At 43.1% G+C, this 13787-nt stretch overlaps 2 protein-coding genes across 3 annotated transcripts; one reads left to right on the forward strand and one right to left on the reverse strand.

Moving 5' to 3' along the window:
- The first annotated feature begins 381 nt into the window (after positions 1-381).
- inpp1 (inositol polyphosphate-1-phosphatase) lies at positions 382-4126 on the forward strand. The gene is made up of 6 exons (XM_086198988.1): positions 382-582; positions 1154-1359; positions 1442-1502; positions 1773-1973; positions 2066-2240; positions 3082-4126. The coding sequence occupies exons 2-6, from the start codon at positions 1156-1158 to the stop codon at positions 3578-3580; spliced, it is 1140 nt and encodes a 379-aa protein (XP_086055114.1). The 5' UTR covers positions 382-582; positions 1154-1155; the 3' UTR covers positions 3581-4126.
- Positions 4127-4638: 512 nt separating this feature from the next.
- dnajc14 (DnaJ (Hsp40) homolog, subfamily C, member 14) lies at positions 4639-13140 on the reverse strand. 2 transcript variants are annotated; one of them, XM_086198986.1, is made up of 7 exons: positions 13004-13140; positions 9792-11225; positions 9542-9648; positions 9297-9416; positions 9027-9187; positions 8806-8908; positions 4639-8136 (listed from the first exon to the last, which is right to left on the reverse strand). In XM_086198986.1, exons 2-7 carry the CDS (start codon positions 11010-11012, stop codon positions 7839-7841), a joined length of 2010 nt encoding a protein of 669 aa, XP_086055112.1. In that variant the 5' UTR covers positions 11013-11225; positions 13004-13140; the 3' UTR covers positions 4639-7838. The 2 variants fall into 2 exon arrangements, with proteins under 2 accessions (XP_086055112.1, XP_086055113.1); XM_086198987.1 differs by lacking the exon at positions 13004-13140 and adding an exon at positions 11620-12983.
- Positions 13141-13787: the final 647 nt, after the last annotated feature.

A 13787-nucleotide genomic window follows, 5' to 3' on the forward strand; every position in this document is an offset into this window, starting at 1 on the left:
ATGATAACATATAACAGTAAGTCACAGGGGATTTTTTTTCTTGGAAGGAGTTTTTTTTTCACTGTTATTCATTTATTCTTCCAAGTATACTCACATACTTTTTCGTTACTAACATTCTGAAGTCCCTGACTTCTTGTAACAGAGTACATTCACAGTGTTTTATTGAAAACTTCACTGAACTAAAGGATTCCTCCAGTTCTCATCTTGTTTGATTCTTTTCTTTTCTTTGTACCACCATCATGAGCCTTTTCCGAAGTTAAAAAGCTGGGACCTTTGATCTGATCACGCCGCGCCTCTACTTCCGGATGTCTGCACCTTGAGGACTCGCCGCGCTCTCTGCGCCTGCGCATTTGTCTTCTCCTGGAGTCCGCGGCTGTGATGTGGGAGGCCGCTCCGCCCTACTCTCTATAGGAAACTCGTAGTGACGTAGTGAAACCGGAGCGGGCGGACCCCTGTGTTAATAATCATTATATCACAGTTTTATATCTAAATTCCACGTTTTGTCTCCCATTTATCCGCCTTTGCTGACTGCAGGACTGTCAGGAAAAGCCACATACACCGAGACGAGCGGACGATAGCAAAGTAAGCGGCGTATAACCTGTGTTGTCTTCGCTAAGAGTTTAAATTCCTTCGCTGCATTTTTAACCTCAAACACGCTAAGATACACCACAGCAGCCCTCTTCATGGGCACTAGCACTGTTGGGGCCAAGTTTCAGGTCAAAATAACTTGACAAACGCTTCTTTTGTATCCTTAGAGAAGTCGTCAGCCATGCAGTGTTGTTTTAACATCACTCAACTGTGTGTAGGTGGCACCCACGACAGATGTTGTTGTGCTTTTCTTCCATGTTTTTTTTTTTCTTTCCACGCAGTGTTTTAGCAAGAGTATTGATATTTAGGTTTGGTATAACCTCTATTTTTTCCTCTACCTGCGAATTGCTATTATAGTGCTCTGTAGAGGTCCTTCAGAGCTGTAACTCCTCCAGGTGCTTGACAGTGCTGGTGCAGTCCTGCTAAACCTGAACCCACATCCCTCCATCACACACTGTCTCACTAATGCCCTGTTTTCATTTTGGAGGCTATAATTAGCACTGCTCACACACATTCACATCCCATCACTGTTGTGAGGAACCCCTGCTTCCTGTGCTGTCTCCAGGCATGGCTGACCTGCTGAGGCTGCTGCTGAGGGTGGCAGAGAAGGCAGCTAATGTGGCGAGGGTCTGCAGGCAGGAGGCTCCCCTCTTCCAGCTCCTCGTACAGGAGAAAACTGGAGATGACAAGAACAAGAAGTTCGTCCAGGATTTTAAGACGCTTGCGGATGTTGTGATCCAGGAAGTGATCCGACATGATGTTGGTGCCCAGGTACGAACCGTCAGTATAAATGAACTGTGAAACGTTCTGGATTTTGTTCATTTTTTTTCCCTGTCTTGTTCATCTCTCTCAGTTTCCTGAAATGGTTGGCTTCATTCACGGAGAGGAGTCCAATAAGTTTGAGAATGGGCTTGGTAATGATGTCACACATCACACACACTCACAAAGACACACGCACTGCATATTCCAATACTTTGTTGTCAATGTGAATAACTTTGAAATTTCATCTTATAACAAATTTAAAAGTAACCTCACTGCATTGTGCAAAGCACAGTTTCAGGACAGAACTTAATTTATATTTTAGAGGACATTCTAGAGGAGTTCTGGGTCCTTTGGGATCAGTAAGGATCACGTGCTGGAACATTAGAGCTCTGTCTTGAAATCAGCCTGTGTGTGTCATCCAGGAGAGAGCGTGACCGTCACTGTGTGCGGCACAGAGCAGGAAACTGCAGCGCTCCTGGCCACGGTGCTGGATGGTGATCACACAGCAGCATCTCTCCTGGCACGAGCCATCCATCAGGACCCAGCGACCATTGACACGGACACAGACGGGCTGACAGTACCCCTCAGCCCCTCTGAGCTCGCCATCTGGATCGACCCCATCGGTGAGAAGTTTGTTTGTTTTTTTCAACTGTCACAGTGAAGTTAATAAGAAACTTTCTATGCATTAATGTGAGAAATGTTTGTGTCTTTTCAGACGCCACCAGCCAGTACATCGAGGGCCGGGAGGAGGTGCTGGAGGAGGGCCACCTGTCTCCCTCAGGCCTGCACTGTGCTCTGGTTCTGATCGGGGTTTATCTCCGCAGCACAGGTGAGCCCGTCATGGGCGTCATCAACCAGCCGTTCAATCACAAAGACCCAGCAGGTGAAGGGTAGGTTAACTTCATATAACATGCAACACAGAAATATTTCTCCTTCTCATCCAAGAGTTTGTTGCAGGCTGTGACCAGTTGTCACTGTGTGTACATGCAAGCGTCTCTTGTGTTTTTATTCTTGTTCGTCTATTGGAAAGCCGTTAAACTTCTCTCAGACTAACTAATCGAGACAGAAACCTCAGCTAGGACTGACATTTCAAACCTGAATGTCCCAGGTTTTCAAAATAAATTCCAGCCTTTGTTTCTCCTCAGTCTCTGTAACTGGAATGGTGAGTCGGACGCGTTTGCAGCGCTAAACAGTGCAGGTTCATCAGGTGTGACCATGAATCAGGCTGTTACAGCAGGGTCGGCTGAAGCCCTGCTCTAAGGCCACGAGTGATCGAGTGACAGAGGAAGCAGGAGAAATAGAGGAGAGGTGATGAGGGGAGTGAGACGAGTGAAAACCAAAAGTTCATTTGATAAGAAAAAATGTGATGTGGAGAAATGAGAAAGTGACAGAAAAGGACGTGTGGATTTGGAGAGTTCTTCTACTTGAAGAACAAATGAAATGTGAAACCTGTGTAGGAAGAGGATGAAAAGAGGAATAAGAAAGTGGGTCTCTGTCCCACCATCACTCAGCCAGAGTTCCTTATGCAAGCTCTCTTTGTGCTTTGAGATTCAAATCAAAACATGAACTGAGGAGCTTCCGATGATGAGTCTGACCAGATATCCTCCACGTCAGATCTGTCTTCAGAATGGGACCAGTGTTTAGATGATGAGGGGACTCATGATGACACTCTTGGACAGCTTCTTCCTCGTCTTCTCTCAAATATTCCTGCTTGATTGTTTGTGTTTACAGCTGGAGGGGGAAACATTTCTGGGGTGTGTCGTGCGCTGGCGTCAGTGTCTGCTCCGTGTCCCGGCCAAAAGCTGGACCTGACGGGGGACGAGGGCTATCTGTGGTGCTGAGCTCTAGTGAGAAAAAGGTGGTGAAGGAGACCCTGGCCACACTGTGTGGTCCTGACAATCTGATGTATGCCTCTGGAGCTGGCTACAAGATCCTGTGTGTCATCCAGGGCCTGGCTGACATCTACATCCTCTCAGAGGGCAGCACCTTCAAGTGGGACTCCTGCGCCCCTCATGCACTGCTCCGGGCTCTTGGAGGGGGCTTGGTAGACTTAACAAAGAGTCTACAGTCCAGCTCTGCAGCACATGACCCCCAGGTAGAACTGACCTATCACCAGCCGTACACTGAGGCTAAAGGTGCGGACCGCTGGGCCAACCATGGAGGCCTGGTGGCTTATAGAGACTCCTCTAAGCTGCACAGCGTCATGGAGGCTCTGAGAGGAAAGCTGTGATACATGATAGGGCTTAAGAGGAAGCATTTTAATTATAAACAATACTGTATTTTTAATGATACATATGAAAGTGAGTGTATATGACAAGGAGATTATCAAGTTTGGGCCAAATAATATTAGTTTTGTCTTGTGTTTCAATCTTTTTCTATGGAGTCCTAGAGTGGCTATAGAGGGAAACAATTGTTAGAGGACACGAGATGTGTAGTTTGTTGTCATAATCAAGTTATTTTGAGGCCACAAGATGTGACATGTTCCATCAATGTAACCTGGATTTTAACAAGTTATTTTAAGGCTACAAATTATTCCAATTTTTATATCTTGTGCCCTCAATTTTTGTTTTCCTCTGTATGCCCCCACAGGCCACAAGATGCAACTTGTTCCCTCAATTTAGTTTTTTTTTTTTTAAACATTATATACTTATAGCTTAGATTATAAACTAATTAAATTGACTGAAGAATTTATATCTTGTGGCCATTTTTTTTTCCAGAAATATATTAACTTGGGATCAATAAACAATCAGCTCTGACGCAAGTGAAGCTTTCAAGACTTTGGTGTACATTTTATTATCTGCAGAAAGCATATTTGTCTTATATATATCCAGATATTAAGAAGCTTGTCCTGCTACTCAGTTTGACGTTAATAAACCAAGGAATCATGTTGAGTCACCACTCAGTGAAACACAGTGAACATCTTGGGGTGTTCGGGGTGAATGGTTTGGTTAACTGGAGTAGATGGCGCTTGCATCCTTTACCCCCCACCTTGATTAGCATCTAGTATTACTGCTATTTGTCTAAATGTTGTGTATCGACGCTCTCCTAGTGAGTTGAGGTGGAAGCTGACAGCTTGGCAGTCTTAAACTGCAGCTCTGAAAATTTCATGCAGCTCCGCTTCAACCTGTGAGAGGTTATAAATAAAGTCAAGAGAATGAGACTCAAGCGGCGCACAGGAGTCGGCACTCTGTAGAACAACTCCTTGTAAGGGGATATGAGTAGTCTTTCTCTGTCGCACCATTGGTTAGTAGGGGTCAGAGAGTGGAAAACCCTGATGAGGTTCAACAGTGATGGAAGCACTTTTTGGAGTGATTGGACCTACACAGGCTAACTGGCTACTTTAACGACTAGATGTTTGCAATGTAGATCTGTAACCTTTCATTTACTTCCACCAAGGTGGGCATGTTATTACTGCTGTGTGTTACAACTGTAACTCAAAAAATTTTAAATTTTATTTTGCTGAAAACTGATGATATAACCTTGAGGTGGCTCAGTGACCCCTAGTCGTCTGTGCGACTGTTTGTTTCAGAAGCTCATCTTTTCATCGAAGAGTAACCGTTTTTTTTTTTTTATGAACACAAACCATAAAAGAGCAAAATAAATTGTGCATCTAGGAAATCAACTTTATTTTGAAAACCAGAGAATGCAGGGAAAAGAAACCCAACTGTGAGATTTTAAAAGTGTTTGCCAGCCAGGGAACAAATACCCTGATGATTGTCAGATATTCTTCAATATTTCTGCATATTCTATTAAAAAAAAAAACAACAACCTTTAAATGAGAAACATAACTGGAGTGTTGGCTCGTCCGTTGACTTCTTGAACTGCTCTATGTTACATATAGCACTCTGTACATTCTCAAGTCAAGGTGAACATGTGGACATGAATGCAAACTCCCCCATGCGGCTGTAGCTGTGGGTCCAGGTTCTGAGACATGGACTGAAATAATATTGATAAGAACCTAGCTGGTCAAGGCCTATACAAGTGTGGAAGAAGAAACATTGCACATCATAAAGAAAATGTAAGAAAAACAAATTAAGTTTCTAGATTTCTTTCAGTTAAAGTGCCAATGATTAACAACGATCAGAATGGAACCATTCCTCCTTTGAGAAGCTCTCACTGTCCTGGTATGGCTCTACTATTCCTTTAAGTTGTCAAATAGCAGAAAAATCTAAATCCAGGAATATCTGAGTTGGTTCATAGCGGCTCGATCCACGTCTGAAAAGCTGGTCAGCGAAATACAAAAGAAAAGAAAAAAAACCTATTGGACACGCGAAGACAAACGTGTCAAACCCAACATCCTGCTTCAGCAACAAAAAGGCAGCTGTAAAGCTACCGCGCCAGCCCACGAGAACAAATGATGTCTTTGAAAATGTGTCTGCATTAACCTTTAAATTCTACAGAGAAATTTATTGATTTGTAAATGAGTCGTTATGCTTGCGAGCTACACCTCCCACTCAGCTACAGCTGGAGGAGTCTGGTTTGGCTGAATCACTGATAATCGCTCAAAACCTCCTCTGGAGTTGTAGCAAGGGCGGTTGCACAAATTAACATAAAAATGGTACTTTCCACACAAAAAAAAAAGCATACAAAAAAAATCTCCCACATAACTGCTGTTTCACTACACTCATTCTTCACATATCAGGTGTAAACAATATGTTTTTGTTTCTCTTGAATTAACCTATTCTGAAAAACTAACATTCAGAAGCTAAAGCCAACAGTTCAGACCCTTCCATTTTGATGTGGAGGATGAAGAGGAAATCAATCTTAAGTTTGTCACCTTGACATTTCGAAAAGATGAACTCCATCCAAGTAGAAGTTGTAAGAGGGACTGAAGAAAACCACTAGTTTCTAACAAATACAATTTGGGATCGTTAATTTAAGTCAAATTATCAAGAAAATGATGCTTAGGTGAGTTAAATGAAGAAATGCTATTATCTGGAAATAGTTTTTTTTTTAGCTGGCATACAAAAGGCACCTAACCAGTGTGATGACTGGGAGGAAAACTAAAAATTCAGACAATATATTGTATGTGGCCTACAATTGGAAATAAACTGTGCTAATGAGAATTAACAGGTTGTTTACTTGCTTGTTTACAACTTTTTATACTGGATGACATTCGATGTTCATGATTTACAACTGTTGTACTGCTACAGCTGTGATAAACTTGAGTAGCGTGGTTACCAATGCATCAACAGGAGGGGGCAGTAGAGGGCGACAACACTGATCCCTTTTAAACCCTGGAAGAGAAAAACTGTTCAAGATGTCAAGGTATTAGTAGAAATAGTGTTGAGACCTTCCTGAAGCAGCTGTGCTGGGGTCAGATGGAAAGAGCTCTGAATCAATTCCTGCTGTTGCGTTTGCACCTGAATTTTTAGGCGAGCTGCAGCTGAGACCATTGCCTCAAAACAACACAATACGGTATATTCTACTACATCAACTTTCACCTCTTGCCTGATTTTTAAAATAATTGTTCATATTAATAACTTCTGACTGGGGAGGGTGATGAATCGAATCTCTCCAGTGGCAGGAATGTTATTTTGATATGAACATTTTCTAGGTTTTGCGATGCAGATGGAATTCTCTTATGAGACTGTATGGTTTTTTTCCTTAGACACAGTCATATCTGAAATTAAAACTTTTTGAGTACAAAGAACTATAGAAAGATCCAGTTAATGCTTAATAAGGAATCACATCAGTTTAAGGGTCATTTTGCTTATTCGTATTAATTTAAACAACCAGGGAAACTACACTAGTTGTCATAGTGGGCTGCTAGTACTCGAGGACGCCTTCTGGATCTTCTCTCGCTATGTGTACAGCTTCTACCAGGGAACTACACCACTGATGTTCATGGACAAACTTGTCCCTTTCGAGCCAATTTAACAATGTTACTGTGCTTTCTGCACAGTGGCTGAATTGGATTATTCTAGAAATACGGTGAGCACAATGCTGACCGATGAGCCAGTGTCTTGAGTTGCCATCATCATCATCATCATCATCATCATCTTCAAGCTGACTATGGCCAAACAACTGTAACCCTCTCTGTCACTCTGTCTGGAACTGATGTCTTTAATTAACCTTTTATCAAGCATTCAAAAATTAAGAGAGAAAAATCAAAGTGTGAAAATGCAGGTGAATAAATCATGATTTGCAGGTTTTGGCAAGAACTTGTGAAAACATCTCATTACAGCATCCTGATAAGGAAGAATGCAAAGGCTACAGTCGTCTTGAAGACAAACAAAATAAGGAGAAATGAGAGGTAAAGCACCATCACTGCCACCTCCAAACCCTCCTTCAATACTTGGATTTAGTCTACATCTCCTCTCCAGGACGCAGTCTCTCTCTCTCCTCTGACTGATCTGAGCGCAGCCTGACCCGTGTCCCTTCTCCAGTTCAGATCTTGGCATGCCAACAGGCAGGCGAGGGACAAACATGGCCATTATTCATCGTGTCCCTGTGTTGCTAACTTGATGTGCTGCGTCAACAGACTTTCACCTCTGGAAGGGTTTGCGTACCTTCTTCTTCCTCCGAGGTGGTTTTCCACTCTCAGCCCACGTCTCGCTGGACTCTGGCCGTTGACTTCCTGGCATGAAGAAGCCTGTCTGGCCTGGCCCGGGGGGAGGAGAGAACGGCGGCGCTCCAGTGCCAGGTGGGTGATGAGCTGGACCTGTGGGGAAGAAACCCCCATTGGCAGCCATGTCATTAGGAGCTCCTCCCTTGAAGATGCGGTTGAAGAAGTCCTGAAGATCTGCAGGGTTGGCGGGACCGCCTGCTTGCTCTGAGTGGGACCTGAGAGTGGAAAGGTCAGAAATAGTTTAATGAGGCTCTTAAGTAGTGCATGTTTATTCATATACACTCGTGGTCAAAAAGCTTTATAAGAACTCCTGCCTGCCTTGCATCGACCTGGACGTGTTGTTTAAGGCAAATGGCTTTAACAGAACGCTGTTCTAGGGAGCGGGCAGCATAATGTAGACATAGTCTGACAGAAGCATCACTGTTCCTAGGTTCCAACAAGGAACTCCAGCTTCTTTCTTTATTTCTTCTCTTCGCCAAACTTTAGGGGAAAAAAGGTAACAGACCGGAGGAGAGGAACAATCAACCAGAAGGATGTCTTGAACCTCTTCTACTAAGGACGTTCATTCGGGCCTGAAGGTACTTCAGGCGAAGACCCTATTATGTTTGTTATTACTACTATTATTATTTTCAACTCTCAAGGTTTGATTTTCTTCCATCGCTGCAGGAAAGCTTGGAGTTCGCAACCTTGTTGATACCTGAGTAAGGATTTATTTTATAGCTATAACATTCTTTTCTTTTTTTTTCATTTTTGGTAACTCAAACCAGTAAGGGGGGGGGGGGCATCTGATACCTTACCACCATGACTTTGCAACAGTTTATAAATACATCAGCTGAGGCAAAAGCAGATTCTGACCAAGGTTACTTTCACCTGGTGGGACGTACCTGTGTCTTGTGGAGTTGCTGTTGTTCTTTGAACCAAAGGAGATGTGGTAGGGCACACGATGCGTGTCAGGAGAAATACCTATTCGTTGGCAGCCTGCCCACTCTGAACCATGACAGCACATGTCACAGAAAGCACAGTTTTATTACCATCTATGTTCTGTTATTATTTATATTCCAGACTGTGGAATCAATGTGTTCGTAACTGATGAGAGATGAATCACCTGTAATATCATAGACTTTCCCATCCATACAGGCAAAGTATGTGATGCGTAGGCCCAACATGCTGGACTCCGCCCACAGGTCGCCCTCCTCAGCGCTATGGCAGCGATTGCATTCAGCACAGAAGCGGGCTTCAGCAGGTTCACGATCCATCTCGAACCGCCTGCACAGGAACAGGCCACGAAGGAGAAATAATAGTCATGACACGATTCAGCTGCGTCTCATAATCAGAATCATGTCAACAGCAACTGCTTGGGTGTGTAGTGACATACTTGTGCTTTCCTTCACACTTGGTACACATCATAGTGTTCATGGCTTCCTTCAGGTCATCCTGCAGTTTCGTGAGAAACTCATTCATGGACTTTGAAAGCTCAGTTGCTGCCATGCGCTTCCTGTGAAGGAACGCCACAATTTTAGGAGACTTGACGAAAAGCTCACTGCAGGTAACAACACATTATTGCAGTATTTTTCAGTTGTATTTTGCTTGTCATGGAATTTCCACCCTCAGTGTACTCACAACTCATACTCTCGTCGTGTTTCTGGGTTACTGATAATATCCCAGGCAGCCCTGAGTACTTTGAACGCCTCTCCAGCTCGTGGGTGTTTATTCTTGTCTGGATGGACCTAAAAGGGAGGACACGGAGAGAGGTTGCTTGAGTAAAGGAGGAAAAAAATTCAGACTAATATGCAATTTATTATTCATTGTCTCAGTCATGCGACAATAACCTCTAAATACTTTGAAGATCCCACATGCACAGCACACACACCTGGACAGCCAGCTGTCTGTAGGCCTTTTTCAGCTCAGCCTCTGTTGCGTGGACCTCCACACCGAGTACTGTAAAAGGGTCCAGCTCTTCCTCGGGGACCTCAACCAATGCCAAAAGTCTTTCCAGTTCCTGGCCTGGCTGGCCCCTTCCAGCTCTACCTGGTGACTCCGGCATAGACGGTTGAGGACGGCCCTCCCTCCTGATCAGGTTTCGGACTCGCTCCAGCAGTAACACCGACCTCTTCCAAAACCTTGACTCCTGAAAGGCTGTCCAATAACGTTTCCCCCTCTCTCCACCAAGACGGATTAAGACACCCTTTAGCCACTGGGACCCGAGAATTACCAAAGCACAGAAAAGTTTGAAACTAGATAAGGCTGCTGTCTTCACCCACTTGAAGCATCTCATCATTTTATCCGCCAAGTCTGCTCCTGTGCACTTTGTCCATTTCAAAATGCGGTTAGCATCCGCCTTCATTCCTGGTATATCTGTGATCTTAACAAGCAGCTGCTGCCCGAGGTTGTAAAGTTTCAACCCTCCAGTCTCCACACCAACTCCACAGTTATGAGTTAATGTGACAATAATCTCAATCATCATGTGGACGCAGGAGATGCACCAGAAGCTGAGGGACTCGGAGAGCATTTCCTTGAAAGCTAGGACAAGCTGGTTGCCTGTCCGCCTGCGGCCGCGGTTCAGCTGATGGTGGTGGTGGTTACGTCTGCGGGTCTGCTTGTGCCTGCCACTGCCTGACACAGGGTTGCCTTTTTGAAAGGATGAAGATGAAGCACTTTGATTGTTCTGCTCTGATCCGCTGCTCCTCAGTTTGCACCTCCTTCCAGCTCCCACGTTCCTCCAACCAGACTCTCCATTCATGTGCTGCTCCTTAGCAGCTTCATCCTCCTCTTGATTTATAACCGGCGAGTTCTCGTGACCGTCAGCGCTTTCTACTCCATCAGAAATCTCCTCAGTATCCTCTTTGGCCTCAGTAGATCCGCAGCACTCTGTGTCACCAATTCCAGAGTCTTGTGGAGTGGCTGTGTTTATGGAGTCCTGAGTGTTAGATTTAAATCTGGCTGTTTTGTCCTCCTGCTCGTCATCATCATCAACAGTCTCTCTAGTCTCCAACAGACTAGACCTGGTCACTGAAGTGGGATCACCATCAGAGATCTCCCCATCAGAGTCTGTAATGCCATCCACCTCCTTCTCAGCTGCCACTCTCTCCATGTTCCTGTCTCTTATTTGAATTCAGAACTGTGACGATGGGATTCTCATGGAAAAGGATCTTCTAAATCCATAATCTGTTGCAGTATTTTCCCCAGACTCTCATTAAAATGTGAGACTGGGGGCTCCTGCTCTGTTTCTGGTCCACCATATCAGCAACTACTTCAGGTGGTCAGAAGGCTTACACACACCTTGCATCATGCATTGGGTAGATATCTGAAAAGGAACATTATAAGTTAAATACACTTTCAACACCACAACTCCCTGGTGCACATGAAACTATCAATATGATGGCAATACATATTTTAAACCACAAATAATAGCAGATTAAAAGAAAACGGAAAAAATGGGCAGAAGAAATACATGTGAATATAAACATTTGTCAGCCACCAGATATAATATTTCAACAAACTAATAGTAATCTTTTATGTTCTCAGTGAGTACTAGGTCGTTGTGGATAAGACTGTAAAATTCAAGGTACAGGATAAGGTATGGTGTTATTTCACTCCATTAATTCTGAACTCATCCAATTATTTTATCAATAAGCAGTTTTCCAGAAACTGTCCTCTACGATAGCAGTATCAATATAATAATATGAAGTTGCACATACCATGATAGGCGACTTTATCCATATTGCCCACCAAGGAGCAGTGGAGCAATTATAAATCAACAAAAAAAGCAATCATCAGCAATTCTGATAATAGATTCATCGTATAAACCAGTAGTGAAGTGGTTACAGCACCCGATCTATGGAGTTAAGAGTTTTGCTGCTTTTATTCCTGAATATTTTCTCGTATTGGGCTGATGGTCAGACAAACAGAAAAGACATATGCTAACATTACATTGGTCCATATTAATTTAGTCCAAATTATTTTTCAATTGTTTTATAGAGTGCATGCCTAATTATAAGGTAGTAATTTAATCACTCCTCATCATTATAGCTGTAAAAGGTATTTACAGTATATATAATCGATAGTAATAAAAGCATGACAATGTCATCAAGCAGAAAACGATTTTCCGTGAAAGTATAACGAATGAACACTTGAGTTAAGACAGAGTAGATCATTTGTTCTTTCACTTTCCATTCACATGAAAAGAAAAAGATTTGAATCAAAGTATTTTTGTCAAATGTTCACCAGTTTGTGTGTCCAACATGAAGGTTTGTTTCATCCTCACAGATGAAGACATGTCGCTGGGTTATTACGCTGTCCTTCATTGAAAAGACTATTTACAAAGAACGCTTCATGAAATGTCATTGGTTAATGTTTACTCACACTGGCGCTGCAAGAATTTATCTTTTAGCTGGAGAATTAAATTCCTTATTTTCGTCAAAACATGCTCGGAACAGTGCTGAACACGTTCATCTCAAAACCCAAACATTGTATTGTGTCGCTGGCTAGGCTAACGAGAAATCGGTTAGCTAAGGAGAAACAGAGTGATCCCAAAGGACGACCTGCATTAAAAGTGGAACCCTTTAGAGCTACCATATAGCTGAAAACCAGGATCCCAGCGAGTTCATCCCTTTCCGTTAAACCTGCTCCGTGGTAAATCTCGTATTCATTTCACCGTGATAACAAAACCAGATGTTCTACAGACGGACGGCTAATGTTAGCAGACGCCCAGGTGGTTAGCATGAGGAAGCAGCAAGCCAGCCAAGCAGAGTGACAGACAGGCGCTACACTGGCTAAAATTAGCTCGACTCTTGCTAAACACACACTATTCTCAGTAATTAAGGCAAAAAATAAATATAAAACATCAACTTGACTGCAAACTACTCTCGCTTAAGCGTGCACCCAAGAGGCTAACTGTTAGCTAGACAGAGAAACGAGCTGGACTAACCTGACACTTAGCTAATATTAACGACTGTTTCCCTTTCCTGTGGGGATTGACCAAGAAGCTACGATATAATTTGGACACCGGACCTGTCCAGTAAGTAGGCAAATTATGTTGCATTTTCATACAAAAAAAACAAAACAAGAAGACGTCGTATATACCTTTTAAATAAGTGTGTAACCTTGTTTGTGAACAGACAGCCCAAGTGTCCGTGTTGTTTTTATAACCACTTCTTCTTCTCCTGCTCGTTTTTATACTTTCTCACTACCGTCTTCTTCCTACTCCCCTTCTCCCTTTTCGGCTCTGTTCTGACTGTTAGCACATCGCATTCGCACTCTACTGCCATCTGTTGATGTGGAGCCCTGTCGCATTATCAGTAATAAAGTCTGCTTAATACAATTGGGCTTGTCTTCGGGATTGATTTCATTTTCAAGTCTATAGAGGATGCTTCTCTCTGTACATGTAGCAGCATTACAATCCCATAATGTCCAATTTTAAACACAAATATCAGCATTGGCCTGCATTGTTTTCTATTGCGTCATCTGTAGGCTATTCGGATTCAAGTTTATCCTGCTGTATTTTCCTTTTCATCCTTTGACCTGTTTTCGAGAAAGAAAAGAAAATCACATGTTCCCAGTGTTGCCTTATGATGCCATGATCGAGACAATAAGATGATTTTAAAACATAATTATTTGTGTGTGTGTGTGTGTGTGTGTGCGTGCGCGCGTATGTGTGTGTGTGTGGGGGGGTAGTTGGATAAATTAAAACAAATCTAAACTTAAAACAAACTTTTCTTAAAGTGATACTTCACTGAAAAAACGGTCATTTTTGTACTGATGACTTTCTATTTTTTCTCTCCCTGTAAGACTTCTCTTCAGTTCAGAGAATTTGCTGCAAGCTGCGGTGTCCTGGATGATCCAAGTCTTCTCCATCCAAGAGTTCACT

The sequence above is a fragment of the Aulostomus chinensis genome, chromosome 3, assembly GCF_037954235.1.
Source record: "Aulostomus chinensis isolate RoL2024-O1b breed Wild chromosome 3, RoL_Achi_v1.0, whole genome shotgun sequence".
Lineage (NCBI taxonomy): Eukaryota > Metazoa > Chordata > Actinopteri > Syngnathiformes > Aulostomidae > Aulostomus > Aulostomus chinensis.